This window comes from Glycine soja, chromosome 4, assembly GCF_004193775.1.
Source record: "Glycine soja cultivar W05 chromosome 4, ASM419377v2, whole genome shotgun sequence".
NCBI classification, from domain to species: domain Eukaryota; kingdom Viridiplantae; phylum Streptophyta; class Magnoliopsida; order Fabales; family Fabaceae; genus Glycine; species Glycine soja.
Window position 1 is genome coordinate 41,271,410 of NC_041005.1, and position 14,683 is coordinate 41,286,092.

Below are 14,683 nucleotides of genomic sequence, written 5' to 3' on the forward strand. Positions count from 1 at the left end.
ATTCATGTGTGTCCTATTATTTTGGAAATGAAACTCACCAAATGAGATGGGAAATTTAGTAGTAAGTATGTGAATTTCACCCAATAGAAGATAGTGTGTTAGAAAGAGTGTTACTAAGTATATCAGTAACATTTGTTTAAAAACCAATCTTAATCCACAGATTGAGAGGTATACATGAGACTATACTCCAGATAAACATTCCATAACCAAAATAACCGAAAGATATAGCATTTTAGTGGTTCAGCCATTTTAGCAAACATGTATCAAGCAGGAACAAGAAAAAAAGGAAACAACACAGAAAACCAAAACTTTAAAAATCAACACCAATGTAACTCAGATCAAGATATTAATAATAAAAGAAACTCTTGGCTCATAAAACATACATTAGTCTTAAGAAATTCAATACTTTGTATTCTCTGAATTAGTCTATTAGTCTCTTCTCTTGGTGCCTCTTAGTCTACCTTTTTTGTCCTATGATGTGTCTCTGCAAAATGATAGTGTGTGATAGTAGAAGAATAACATGTGTTTTGCTTATTTTTATTGTGTCCTTCTTTTGTTGGTAAAGTATGTTTTTCCTCCCTTGTTTTATTTTTATTTCCATTTTAATTCTCTAAATAATACTTTTTGCTATTTTTAGCCCATTATCAAATGTTTCACATTGTTTTTAGTCTATAACGTTAATGGTATATCTTTGTATTTTTTAAACATATTTTTTTAGTACTTACAAAATAGTATATGAAATGAATACTAGTGATAAGGTTTAGAATGCGTAATTGAGAGTGAGATCCTTATCTTCTAAGTTGACAATTAATTTCGTTACATTTTTTCAGAGGAAGTTATATCGATTGGAAGAGTTACTCAAGAAGTTTTTGAACGTATTGCTGCCACAAGCATAAGGACTGAACCAGCTTTTGAATCTATTGCTGCCACAACCACAAGGTACTTTTTGTTTATTAAATATACTTTGTGCGTTTAGAAATGATTAAAAATATAAAATTTTGTTATGGGTTCTTATTGGTTGGTAACTTTGTGTATCTTAGTTTTTTTTGTTGATTGGTAAGTTGGTATTAAATGCATGCGTGTCAATTTTGATTGATGCTTTGCCAAGTGATTCAGCAATCTTACTGCCAATACAGTAAGATGTAGACTGAATGGTTACCATGGGTTCATTCAGCAATCTTACTGCCAATACAGTAAGTTGGTATTAAATGCATCCATGTCAATTTTGATTGATGCCCTTTCACCTCACCAAACTCAACACTTTTTCCTTTTGTGCTCTTCTCATTTATGTCTACTTTCTTCATCAAATCTTGTATGGTGATTTGGAGGTTTCTCAACTCCTGTGCATCACAATGAAGTCTTTCTAAAATCTTGCTTTGGTTCCCTATTTCTCCATTCTTTGTGAAAGGAAAAATCTAACTATTTCATATTTCTCCATTAGGGGTACAAATAATTTGAAATGTAGAAGAAACTAAAGACCTTCTCTTTTAGTAGTGATTAAGTCAAATTGAATACATATATTATAAGTGGAAAAATTCTTGCTTAAAGTATTTAACCCACTTCCATATACTTAATACTTGAATTTTAAGACTATTAGTTACTCCATACACTTGATTGATAAAAATGTCTGTAAATAAACCTCTAAAATGAATAGAAGTTCTTTGAAGTATCAAGCACACCAAAATATACTATACCTCTTCCTTTCTTTTTTGTTAGTTTTTCCCTCACTCTTTGGCAGACTCCACATGCTCCTAGAGAGAGGCCCAAGCCAAATACCCACCCACGTTATTGTGTCTGCATACAAGTGCTATGAAATGACCACAGCATATCTGGCTCATCTCTGACCCACGCATTCACACACCTCACTTCCCTCCTTTTTCTTTATGTTCTTGGCAAAAAGTTTGTCTCTTTTTTCTCCGCTTCCCTAACACCTTAGACCCTTCACCTTTATAACGAACATTATTCAGACATGACAAAGGCTCGACAATACAACACATCCTTTTACATCTATTTATGCCACTTGACCCGATGGGTATATAGGTGAGTTTGACATTAATTATGAGAACTGGATTTTTTTTCTATCTTTCCTTCTCATGTATTATGTTTGCCAAATGAAAATTTTCCTCTGCAAGGGTTTTACTTTGTTATTTTTTCAATGTGCTGCGTAAGGTTGCATATTTATGTTCTCATTAATTAGAAGCAAAGAACAATTGCAACCTATAAAAAACTGCATTTTTATTCATTTACTCCACCCTCCCCCATCATTTCCACTATCATTTCCCTTTTTTTTTTCATACCAAGAATTTAATGTGAACAATATAAATACATGTACATTTTTCTTTTACTGGAACTGGTTTCACACAGCCCTTGATAAGTCCAGAACTGGTTTCTTATGTATTTTAACAACTCTTATCTGTGTCATGCACTCAGATTTTGACACCCCAAATTCCACCCTTTTTTTCTTACGTAATGTAATTAAAAAAATAATCATACATTTTTTTATGATTAAAAATAATTGTAGGTGAATCATTTTTCATTTTAAATACATCATCAATATTTTTTTGCTATCACATTATAAATTTTATTATATTTATATTTTTTATTTCTTTTTTATTTTCTCTCTAAGTGTAGGATAATATATGGAGTATTTATGAAACATTTTCTTAAAAAAAAAAGTTTTCACTGTGAGTTTTTTATTCTTCCAACCCAATTTTTTCAACACTTGCCTTGCCATCTTCATATATATAGACCCCATAACTCCTCTCTCACACACTCTTTAGGCTCCTTTATAGCTGTTTTGTTCCCTCTGCAAGAGAAAAAAGCAAAAAATTAAACATAGAAAATAAAGATATTCCTCTGGTCAGTTTAAAGAAAGAAAAACATCTCTTCTTGGGTCACTCAAATTTTTCTCTCTTCTCTGTGCATCATCACTTTGGAATTGCTTGGTTTCCACTTCTTTTTGTTCCTTCTGCTTCTGCAGGAGATTGACACACACTCACACACATATATATATTCTCTCTTCCTCTATTATGTGAAAGCCCAACATCATCCAGTTTTATGCAATTTTTCTGCTTTTGTATCTCTTTCCTCCATTCAAGGTCATGGACATTCTCTTCTGTTTTCACATGCATACACCTGTAATACATGTAATGTAACACACATAAGCATGATGAAATTTGCATGACCAAGTCTAAAGCAAGTTCTAGTCAATGCACTAGTGTTATCAAATTGTCATCCTCATTAGCATCTTCTCTGCCCAGAAGGCCAATTTCTACTTATATTTCAAATTATTTGTACCCCTAAAAGAGAAGGTCTTTAGTTTCTTCTACATTCTTTGTGAAAGGAAAAATCTAATTATGTCATATTTCTCCATTCCTGTTCAGCGAGTCTATGGTAATTGCTAAACATATATATTTCCAATGAGTGTTTTTTTTGTTGTCAAGCCAATAAGTACTTGGTTTGTATTCCATGGACCGTCCTTACCTATGGCCAAAATAAAGCTATTTTTACAAATTGTGTTGCTTTGCTGCTGCTTGAAGATAACCTTGAGGTCTTTCCACCAAGGAGAGTCTAAACTGCAGTTCCTATGAGAAATCAAATCCCTCCAACCACCATATCTACACAATAGAATTGTGGCCCACAACTGATTCTGATTATTTGCCAACTCCCACCCCCATTTAGCAAGCAAAGCCTCGTTGAATTTAATCAAATCTTTGATCCCTAACCCACCTTTACTCTTAGGTAGGCAGACTATGTCCCACCTCACCCAAGGAATCTTAATGGAGTCTTGGAGGCTGCCCCATCAAAAATTCCTTTGTATAGATGTAATCTTTTGCACCACAAGCTTAGGAATCTTGAAGAAGGATAGCAAATAAATGGGTAAGGCTGTTAAGACTGAATTAATGAGGGTTATTCTACCCCCCATTGATAGATTTCTTTGCTTCCATTTTGTAAGTTTAGCCTCGCATTTGCTAATAATGGGCTGCCACACAGACCTATTTTTAGAGCTGACCCCTACAGGAATTCCAAGGTAAGACAATGGAATATCCATTTGACTACAATTGAGAGAAGATGCTGCCTCCCTACACCAGTCCTCGGATTTGCCCAAACACCCAAATTTTCTCTTATTGTAGTTTATCTTAAGACCAGAGACCAATTCAAAGCTTTTCAGGATACACTTTAGAATTTTCCCCGTATCTTCTCCATATGCAATGGCCACCTTCACGATTTGAAATCAAATAAAGATTGGTTGGTGGTGCTTTCTCTTGTGTCCAGCAATTTCTTTGGAAGAACATGAAAATTTTAGATTTTAAAATATATAATATTTAAGTGATTTTTTTTTTGCTTTTTTATATTTACAAAAAAATTATTTATTGATTGAAATTCAAAGTGAGGTCTATTTAATAACCTTCTCATGTGTAGAGATATTCATTTTAGTAGACATGTTTGTCACATGTGTTTCTACTTGATTAATTTATAATATGTAATTTGTATTTTTTAATGTGTTGATTAATAACAATGAAATTTTTTTTTTATAGTTTTTAATTTTAATATACTTACAACAAGCAATATTAATATCATTAGAAACCCTCAATGAAAGACTGATTGAATTTTTTCGAAAAATATCATTTTTGTAGATATTTATTACAATTAATATATTTTTTCTATGATCAATTAATGTTGTATGATTATGTTAAGAAAAAAAAATACTTATGTTACAAAATATAACAATTAGTATGTTTTTCTCTCGCAAGTACAAGATACTGCTAATAAACACCTTAAGCAACTCTTGTAACAAAATTACTAATGAAATATGAATTGTCTATTAAAGAATAAAAGATTAATTATTTTATTTTAAATAATATTTAATTTTAATAGTTTTCATATAATTAATTGTTATTTATATTTACATATTATTCAAAATATTATTATAAATTTTAAATATCATAAATTAATTAAATCATACAAGTGAAGGAAATTTACTATTTTGGCTTTTGATTTGTAATAAATATTTCATTTTTCTCTTCGGTCTCTAATGAATTTTTGGTTTACGCTGAGTCGTTACTAAAATAACAATTTTATATTTTATTTTTGATATTTTGTTTTAGTCTCTCATAAATTAGTTAATTTGTATTTACTCCATAATAAAATAATAATTTTTTTTTACTGTCGACTAATAACAAATAATTTTTTTTATTAAGGAGTAAATACAAAATTTACTAATTTATTAGGAACTAAGAATAAGTGTTAAGGGTCAAAATAAAATTATTTTTTTTCATTAAGAACTCAACGCAAAATACAAATTTATTAAAGAGTAAACGCAAAATCAGATATTTATCAGGAATCAAAAATATATTTAAGCCTACTATTTTTACTCACAATCATTTAAAAATAGCTCTCCCACTAGATATATTCCTTACAACATTTTTAATATTATTTAAAATTATTTATTTCCCAATTATTAATAATTTAAATAATTGAAACAAAATATAGAATTTCAATTTGAAAATTTATAGTTATTGAGGGGCATAAACAACGTAATCCTTAATGATTTTCTTTATTATTGTTATTTATATATAAAAATTTATTTTCGTGAATAGCTCTACTTTACTATTTTCCTTTTCTTTAAATATTTAACGAGAAATTTATATAAACAGGAAATAATGTAAACAGTGACTATGGTCTATTCTTGTCTGCTTACATGAGTTGAAATCTCACTATATTCTTAGTTGTCATGGACTCATCGCGAAGATGGGATAATGCAGTGTGTTTTAGCATAAATGATAGGAGGTTTGCACTGCAAACTTTTAGTTTCTAGTTAATTATTTTCTTGGTGCAAATTATGTCTTCGTAGCATACTAGTCCACTAGAAATCATTAGAGGATGAGTCTTGAGAAAGCCACATGCTGAGATGGTTACCTTGTATTGAATTTGGAGTTTCTTTCTTACCTTATTCCTCCAACTTGATGCAGCAATCACTCCTAAGCACTTCTTTTTCTTCATTCCATTCTTTACATTTTCAAGTATGAATCTCTCAGCTTTACATCCAGTGAGGATCACTGCACCATTGCCTACAGAATCAACCAACCAAGTGGAGTCAGTTCCGTTCTTATCTCTTGTTCTGCAACCATAACAGCATGAACCACAATAGTCATCTGCTGAGGAATTTATAGCCACAGACTCTACTTTGAAGCCCATTTTCTCACATCCTTGTATGAGAATTTGGTTCAGAAAGCTTTCATTGTTGCACTTTTCTGTTACACCAATCCTTCTTTGTATGATGCAATCAAATTTTATAATCTCTACAGGCTGATATTACTAATCAAGGAAAAATAGACATTCCTTGGTTTCTAATTTCATTCATTTGTTAGAGTTTTTTCCCAATATCTATGGGGGTGTTTGTTCCAAGGTTTCTAATTACATTCCTTGGATTCTTATTTTTGGTGGCATTACTATGAGCAAGAACTCCATTCTCTGGTATTTTAGGAAAAAAAAACCATTTGCTTAGTGTACCGTCCAGATATGTCTTGACTAACCATGATGTGGCCCTTTATGAAGCTCCATCTGTGTTCAGAGCTTCAAGGACTGTGTACCATGGCACTCGGATATAACTCAGTCAATCCTGATGTGCCCCCCTATCAGGCTCCATTGCCTCTGTTGAGTGAACAGCTTGGGCCTTTGCATCATCTGGATATAGAATCCAACATGTTGTACTCAACCTCAACCCATCCCGTTGCACATTCACTTCTCTACCCCTCCAGCCTGATAAATGTTTCTGCCCTATTAAAAAAACAAATTGACCTCTAATTCCATATGAACAATAGGTTGATTTTCAACAATATCCCTAAGTCAATCAAACCAATACCTCCCACCAATTGATATCAGGACTGGTCACAATTTAAGATCCCATTAAATTTTCCATCAATATACCACCAGTTTAACCCCATCACATGGAACCTTCACCCTTTACACTCAGGCTAGGCTAGTCCAAGCTCCCTTTCTGGGCTAATATGGTCAATGAGAGTTGTATGCATCATTATCAATTCCTGAATACAGATGCAGAGCATTTCACCCCAAAACTGGTATAGTAGGATAGTAGATAGTGGAATAACCACTATTATGAAATTTATACATATAAATTAAGTAATTTATATTACATTATATGCTTAATCATATTAAAAATTTACACAAATAGTTTCTTTTAATTTTTTTTTTGTCAGCAAACATAGATATGATATATTAATAATGAGTACCAGTGGTACTGAAGTTACAAATTTTAGGGGCCAGCTGGTTCCTATGATTATTAGTAGGAACAAAGCCAGCACCATAGCACCCTGCTACCTAACCCATGCTACAAAAGTCCAGCCCCCACACTCCCAAGCTAAGTACAGAAACCTAGTGTTACATTGGAAGAACATTGATTAAAGTGAAGTGTAAAATCTGGAACATTGGAGTTGAGCCATGACCAAAGTAAAAGCAGAGCATCATCCAAATGCTAGCTGTAATTTGTAGATGCCAAGATATGATGTTGTGATATCAGATTCAATAAAGGAAAGCAAAATCTAAGTACATGTCAAATGAAACAGGGCAAGGGCATAGAGATTCCATCCAAATGCTAGGACAATAATTTCTACAATACAAATCAGATCATATTGGAACATTTCCATTTCAAAATTTACACTAATTGTTTTTTTGGAGCCATTTCTTAATTATATATTCCTGTCTTGCAATGATGATTTCAGCTTTATATAGCTAGAAAGAATATGATGTAGTGAAGACCTTCTTCCATCATTTGAGATTTATATATGACTGTTGGAACTCTGTCTTCACTGCTTTCTTTAGTAAATGCCTTGCAATTTAATTCTGTATCATATCAAGTTGATTGCCACAAATTATTTTCTACATATTACACAAATGTTTGTCATAGAAGCGGTTGATTGACCAAAGTGTTATTATTTTTCAGGCTGAATCAGGCACCAAAGAATCACCAAAGAACTCCTTTCATTATTTGCAGGTGTGTTTATTGTTTCTAGTAATAGTTTAAAATATGTTTTTGAAATTCCACAAATCACAAACATGTATGATGCCTGAAAGCATGTATTCGTTTAATGCCTTCATATTCATGCCGTGTAATTGTTCTTTTGAGTTGTCTAGTATGATGTTTATTATGTACATAGCTGCCAATATCATACAATTACGAGAGTACCATAGGTACTATAGGAACAAGTATAAATTAACCCCAATTGTGGTTGAATTTGAGGATTGTATTGTGGACCAGCTACACCCCATAACTTAATTACATGTATGCTGCACCTCTTGGAAGAGGTGTCAACATTTACCCTTCCTTTGTTGTTTTTTTTGCAAGGCAAAAAGCAAATATATTATGTATAAAATTCAGTACTAGGTGTACTGAAATATTCTACAATAAATCTCTTCATCTCCGCCTTATTATGTCCTTACCCGACCACCCCCAGAACATGTATTGCAAGGTGTTCAAATTTCTCGAGTCCCGTTGCATGCACACCATGTCATTGACCGCTGGAAGATGGCTAATGGAGTTGTCGTTCATGAGACAACCTGGTGTTGACCTCCACATGCAACTGCTACATATGGATGGTGTAGTCCCTGGTGTAGTCCTTCTCTGCACATTTTAACAAAGACCAAGTGTGGAACAAGGTATCATCGATAACCTTTTCAGGATCAAACGGGTGGTTCTTGAAAATCATAGCATTTCTATGATGCCAGACGAAGAAGGATAGAGCTAACCACACAAATTTCCATCTGTTGTTTATACTAGCTTTGTTGTTCCATTGAGTGAATTGCAAAAAGTGGTTCTTTGGGTCTGTGGAAAAAGGACCCACTCTATTAACCCATCTCAAAGGCTCCCACCAAAGTCTCCTTGTCATTGTAGAGTTGCAAATAACATGTATGTGACCAGAATGAATCTCATCTACAAAGTCAGCTGCCATTTGTATTTCATAGTCAAAAAAGTCCCTTCTCCAAGATAACTTCCATTCCCATCTGCCGTCCACAAATTCTCCCATAGAATTAATTAGAAAATTCTGCTGTTTACTTATTACATATAATTGGGGATACTTTCGTTGGATATTACAGTTGTCCTGCAGCCATAAATCGTTCCGCAAACTAATATTGGACCCCGTACCCACCCTCCACTTTAAATTATCATTAAAGCAGTTATTGTGTTGCTGCTGAAAGATACTCTTTAAATCCTGCCACCATTAGGAAGTGAAATTTCTTCTACCACCAGAAATCAACTACTTTGGCATAGATTATTTTTCCCAAATTCAGCTGATTTGATTTTATAAATGTTTAAAAAATGATGTTGAATTTCAATTGCACCACTTTCGTCATTAAATTTCGATGTTGTCGTTTGTGCAGTTTTTCTTCATTTTTTCTTATAAGCATTGGTAATAGAGGCCAACAAACTGAAAAATGCCGAATCCCTTGAAACAGCCATGCACCAATTTTCTTGTTAGCATTGCTGGTCCAACTAACTGCAATTGCTAATGTGTTTTCCACTGCAGCGTTTTGTACAAAAGGTGCAGTTCTGGTGTGTTTTCTACTGCAATTGGTGCTCTATGCTTGTGATGCATGTCAAGTAACCCCTAAGCCACTAACGTTTGACATAGAAGGTGTAACATGGATCGAAGTTGGATGAACGCATCACGTATAACTGAAGAGTACGAGAATGGTGTTGAAGAGTTTTTGCTGTTTGCTCAAAGTAAAGCGCAACCTATGTGGGGAAAATTTTTTTGTCCATGTGTGAAGTGTGGAAATGGGAGGCGCCAAACAATTGATGACATAAGAACTCATCTTATTTGTGAGGGAATAATTCGTAGCTACACAAAGTGGATATGGCATGGGGAATCCCTCGATACAGCTGACATGTCACAGGCTGACGATGTTACTACAGACAGCGGAAATCCTATAGAAGAAATGATTCGTGATCTTGGGCAAGAGGGGTTTGAAGAGGCACATGCAGCGTTGTATGACAACATAGAAGTTGATTCAAAAATGCCTTTGTATTCCGGCTGCATATCTTTCACAAAATTGTCAGCTGTGTTAGCTCTGGTTAACTTGAAGGCTCGATTTGGGTGGAGTGACAAGAGTTTTAGTGAGTTGCTGATGTTGTTGACAAACATGCTTCCTGCTGATAACATCTTGCCAAAGAATCACTACCAAGCAAAGAAGATTTTATGTCCAGTTGGGATGCAGTACGAAAAAATTCATGCATGTTGTAATGACTGCATTTTGTACAGAGATGATTTTGCTGAACTAGATTACTGTCCTGTGTGTGGGGTTTCTCGGTACAGACCGACCAACGGAGATTCTACTGTACTAGTCTCAGACGCCGACCGCCGTCCAGCAAAGGTGTGTTGGTATCTCCCAATAATACCAAGGTTTAAACGGTTGTTTGCTAATGGGGAAGATGCAAAGAACCTTATATGGCATGCAAATACTAGAAAATCAGATGGATTGATGCGACATCCTGCAGATAGCCCGCAATGGAAGGCAATTGATCGTCTGTATCCTGAATTTGGGGCCGAGCCTAGAAATTTAAGGCTTGGTCTTGCAACGGACGGAATGAACCCATTTGGAACCTTAACTACTAACCATAGCTCGTGGCCCGTTTTGCTGTTCATTTATAATCTCCCTCCGTGGTTGTGCATGAAGCGAAAGTATGTTATGCTGAGTATGATGATAGCTGGTCCAAGACAACCAGGTAATGATATTGACGTATATCTAAGACCGTTAATTGACGATTTGCGGAAATTGTGGGATGAAGGGGTTGATGTATGGGACGCAAATTTGCAGCATGCTTTCAAGTTGCGTGCAATGGTTTTTTGTACCATCAATGACTTTCCAGCCTACGGAAATTTAAGTGGATATAGTGTCAAAGGACATCACGCATGTCCTATATGTGAGCAGAATACTAGTTTCCGCCAACTTAAACATGGAAAGAAGACTGTGTATACTAGGCATCGAAGATTTCTCAAACAGTATCATCCGTATCGACGCTTGAAGAAGGCATTCGATGGAAGTCAAGAACATGAAACCGCGCCAAATCCATTAACTGGTGATGAAGTATATCAGCGGGTCAAGGATGTCGTAAATATGTTCGGCAAGTCCCAAAAAAAACCATCATCCACTTCAAACATGTGGAAAAAGAAGTCTATTTTCTTTGATCTTCCGTACTGGTCCGATCATCATGTTAGGCATTGTATAGACGTCATGCATGTCGAGAAAAATGTTTGTGATTCTTTAATTGGGACCCTCCTAAACATTAAAGGCATGACAAAGGATGGTTTCAAGTGTCGTCAAGACTTGGTTGACATGGGTATACGTCAAGTGTTGCATCCTATCTCAAAAGGTAACAGGACATATCTGCCCCCAGCCTGTTACACAATGTCAACAGCTGAAAAGAGAAGTTTTTGTGAATGCTTGCGTAATATCAAAGTCCCACAAGGCTACTCTTCAAACATCAAGAGTCTTGTGTCTGTGAATGAGCTTAAGTTGGTTGGCTTGAAATCACATGATTGTCATGTGTTAATGCAACAACTTTTGCCTGTTGCAATCCGCGGAACATTGCCTGAGAAGGTCCGTGTTGCAATCAGTCGCTTGTGTTTCATTTTTAATGCTATATGTGCCAAGGTCATTGACCCTAAACAGTTGGATGCTTTGGAAGATGAGGTTGTCGTTGTCCTTTGTCAAATGGAGATGTTTTTCCCTCCTTCATTTTTTGACATTATGGTACACTTAGTTGTTCATCTGGTAAGGGAAATAAGGTGTTGTGGTCCTACGTATTTTAGATGGATGTATCCAGTTGAGCGGTACATGAAGGTCTTAAAGGGTTATACGAAGAATCGACATCGACCAGAGGCCTCAATAGTGGAAAGATACGTTGCTGAAGAATGCATTGAGTTTGCCTCACAGTACATTGACTCATTGAAACCTGTCGGTGTTCCTGCATCCCGGCATGACCAGCCAATAGCCGGCAAGGGTACTCGTGGATACAATGTTGTGACAATGACTAGACATGACGTGTCACAAGCACATTTGTATATATTAAACAACACAACAGAGGTGTTTCCGTACATAGAGGCTCACAAAAAACATGTTAGAGATAGTCACCCCAAAATGAACATGATGAGGGTATTGCAAGAGCACAACAAAACTTTCATAAATTGGTTTAGACAAACAATACTTGCTGATAAAAGTGTTTCCAGACGACTCACATTGTTAGCCATTGGCCCAAATTTGAATGTCCCTACATGGAAGGGGTATGACATTAACAATTATTCATTCTACACAAAGTCCCAAGATGATAAAAGTTCGGTACAAAACAGTGGGGTCTGTGTTGATGCTGATTCGGAGCACTTTTCCAGTACATCGGATAACAACCCCATTCGAGCATCCATGTCTTACTTTGGTGTCATTCAAGAAATTTGGGAGGTTGATTATACATCATTTAGAGTGCCTGTTTTTAAGTGTCAGTGGGTGAACGGGACAACAGGTGTGTTTCAAGATCCATTGGGATTTACTTTGGTAGACCTTAGTAAGGTGGCATATATAGACGAACCTTTCATTATGGCAGCACAAGCCAGACAAGTTTTCTATGTACAAGATCCATGTAATTCAAGTTTGTCTGTGGCTCTGCAAGGAAGACCAAGTGGAATGAATTACCATAATGATGAGTCAACCCTTGACATTGGTCAAATGTCTAGTTTTTCAAAACAATTGCCTTCAATGAATGAAGCTGATGAAGTGGATGATGGACATGCAAATCGTGTAGATCATGATGAAGGTCTATGGGAAAACATCCCTACAGGCTGAGTGCGAAAGTAATGCTTTGTTTAATGTGTAAATATAATGATTATGTTAGTATTACGCCTTTGCTTTTGTTAATGTCTAAATGTAATCGTTAATATTAATTGTGTATTTTATTTACAGGATCATGGCCACAGATCCGACGTCTCCTCCGCAGTCCGATGGTCAATCAGAGGCGACTTCCAAGAGGAGTAGAACAACAACACGGCTGAGAACATTGACATTAAGAACCGTGGATCAGCCCAGACCGGCTGTTTATGTGGATCCCGCTACCGGGAGAGCATCCGGACCGATGCGTGAAAAGTTCCACAGCTACCTAGGCGTAGTGGCGCGAGAAAAGGTTCCCATTATCCACAATAATTGGAAAGACGTACCTGAAACGCTAAAGGAGATTGTGTGGAATGACATTCTAGTAAGTCCTTCATACCAATTACAATATTTGAATTAAGAATCAATTTTTCTGTTAAAAACATAATTGACTATAACAAATAGTTGTCCTTTATAATCTCTACATGTGTTTCATGCCCTTTATTTTAAATGACTTGTCCTTTATTTGAATAGTTAATCACTATCCTAGACTCCTATATTTGTAAAGAACAGCACAAGGGCAGTTTTTATTTTAAACATGAATATTAGTTAGTTAGATGAGGTTGAGAACAAATATTGTCAGATCAAAGTTAGAGACCAGAACAAATCATGTGTATAATAAGTTCACAAATTTAAATTGATAACTTAAACAAATGAAAATTGGCATGGGTTTTGTGTTAGGGAGCAGGGGTAGTATTTTTATCCTTAAATACTTAATAGGGTAATGCATATTATTTTTTATGCTACTGTAAACATCCCAAATTTCCTAAAACTATGACAATAGCTGCCTACCCACTTGCACCGCCAAATAAAGCATTGCTTTCCAATCCACATAATCCAGTGGCCCTCCAAATATTATGATTAATAGGAACTTCTTTTCTTTTTTGTTTTTTACAAACACTTAGAATTATACAAACTCAGTTAACACTTAATAGCATTTTTATCACCCATCTATTGTCTATAAAGCTTTTGCGATTCCAATGAGAGAATTGCATAAAATGATTTTATGTTCAATGGGGAAAGGGCCCACTCTATTGACCCATCTCAAAGCCTCCCACCATAAATTCCTAGTCATTCTGCATGAGAACATGATGTGGCCAATATCTTCCTCTTCACTATCACATAACGGGCACCTATACGAAGGCAAAGTGATGTGTCTCTTTCTCAAGTTAGCCTTAGTAGGCAATCTGTTTCTGAAAATTCTCCAACAGAAGGCAATCTGTTTCTTTCGTAAAATTAGTCAATAATAATTTAATATGTAATTTCTATTTTTTAATGTGTTGATTAATAACAATGAAAATTCTCCAACAGAAGGCAATTGCTCTTGGGGGGATTTTCAGATTCCAAATAATCTTAAAAGCTCTGTCGTCATTAACAGATCTGCCATCATTCTTGAGGATATTGTAGGCTGACTTTGTGGAATAGGCTCCACTAGGATCAACCTTCCAAATAAGGGAGTCCATACTGGTTGGGCAAATCTAGACAGCATCAATCTCAGCATCAATTTCTCCTCCATTGCATCCTCCATTCCCATTTATTATCAACAAGAATTCCCATTAGGCTGATAGAAGAATCCTGCTGGTAGCTCACTTGATACAAAGTAGGGTATTTTTCTTGAAGAGTTAAATCATCCTCTCTCCATTTATCCTTCCAGAACCTGATTTTTGCCCCATTACCCAACTTCCAACACAAATTATAAAACAGCCTATTAGTGTGCTGCTGCTGGAAAATAGATTTTAAGTCCTTC

The 14,683-nt window shown here is 35.2% G+C and overlaps 1 protein-coding gene across 1 annotated transcript; it reads left to right on the plus strand.

Moving 5' to 3' along the window:
- Positions 1–9,660: 9,660 nt before the first annotated feature.
- Positions 9,661–12,855, plus strand: LOC114410810. The gene has a single exon (XM_028374733.1). The coding sequence runs from the start codon at positions 9,661–9,663 to the stop codon at positions 12,853–12,855; it is 3,195 nt and encodes a 1,064-aa protein (XP_028230534.1).
- Positions 12,856–14,683: the final 1,828 nt, after the last annotated feature.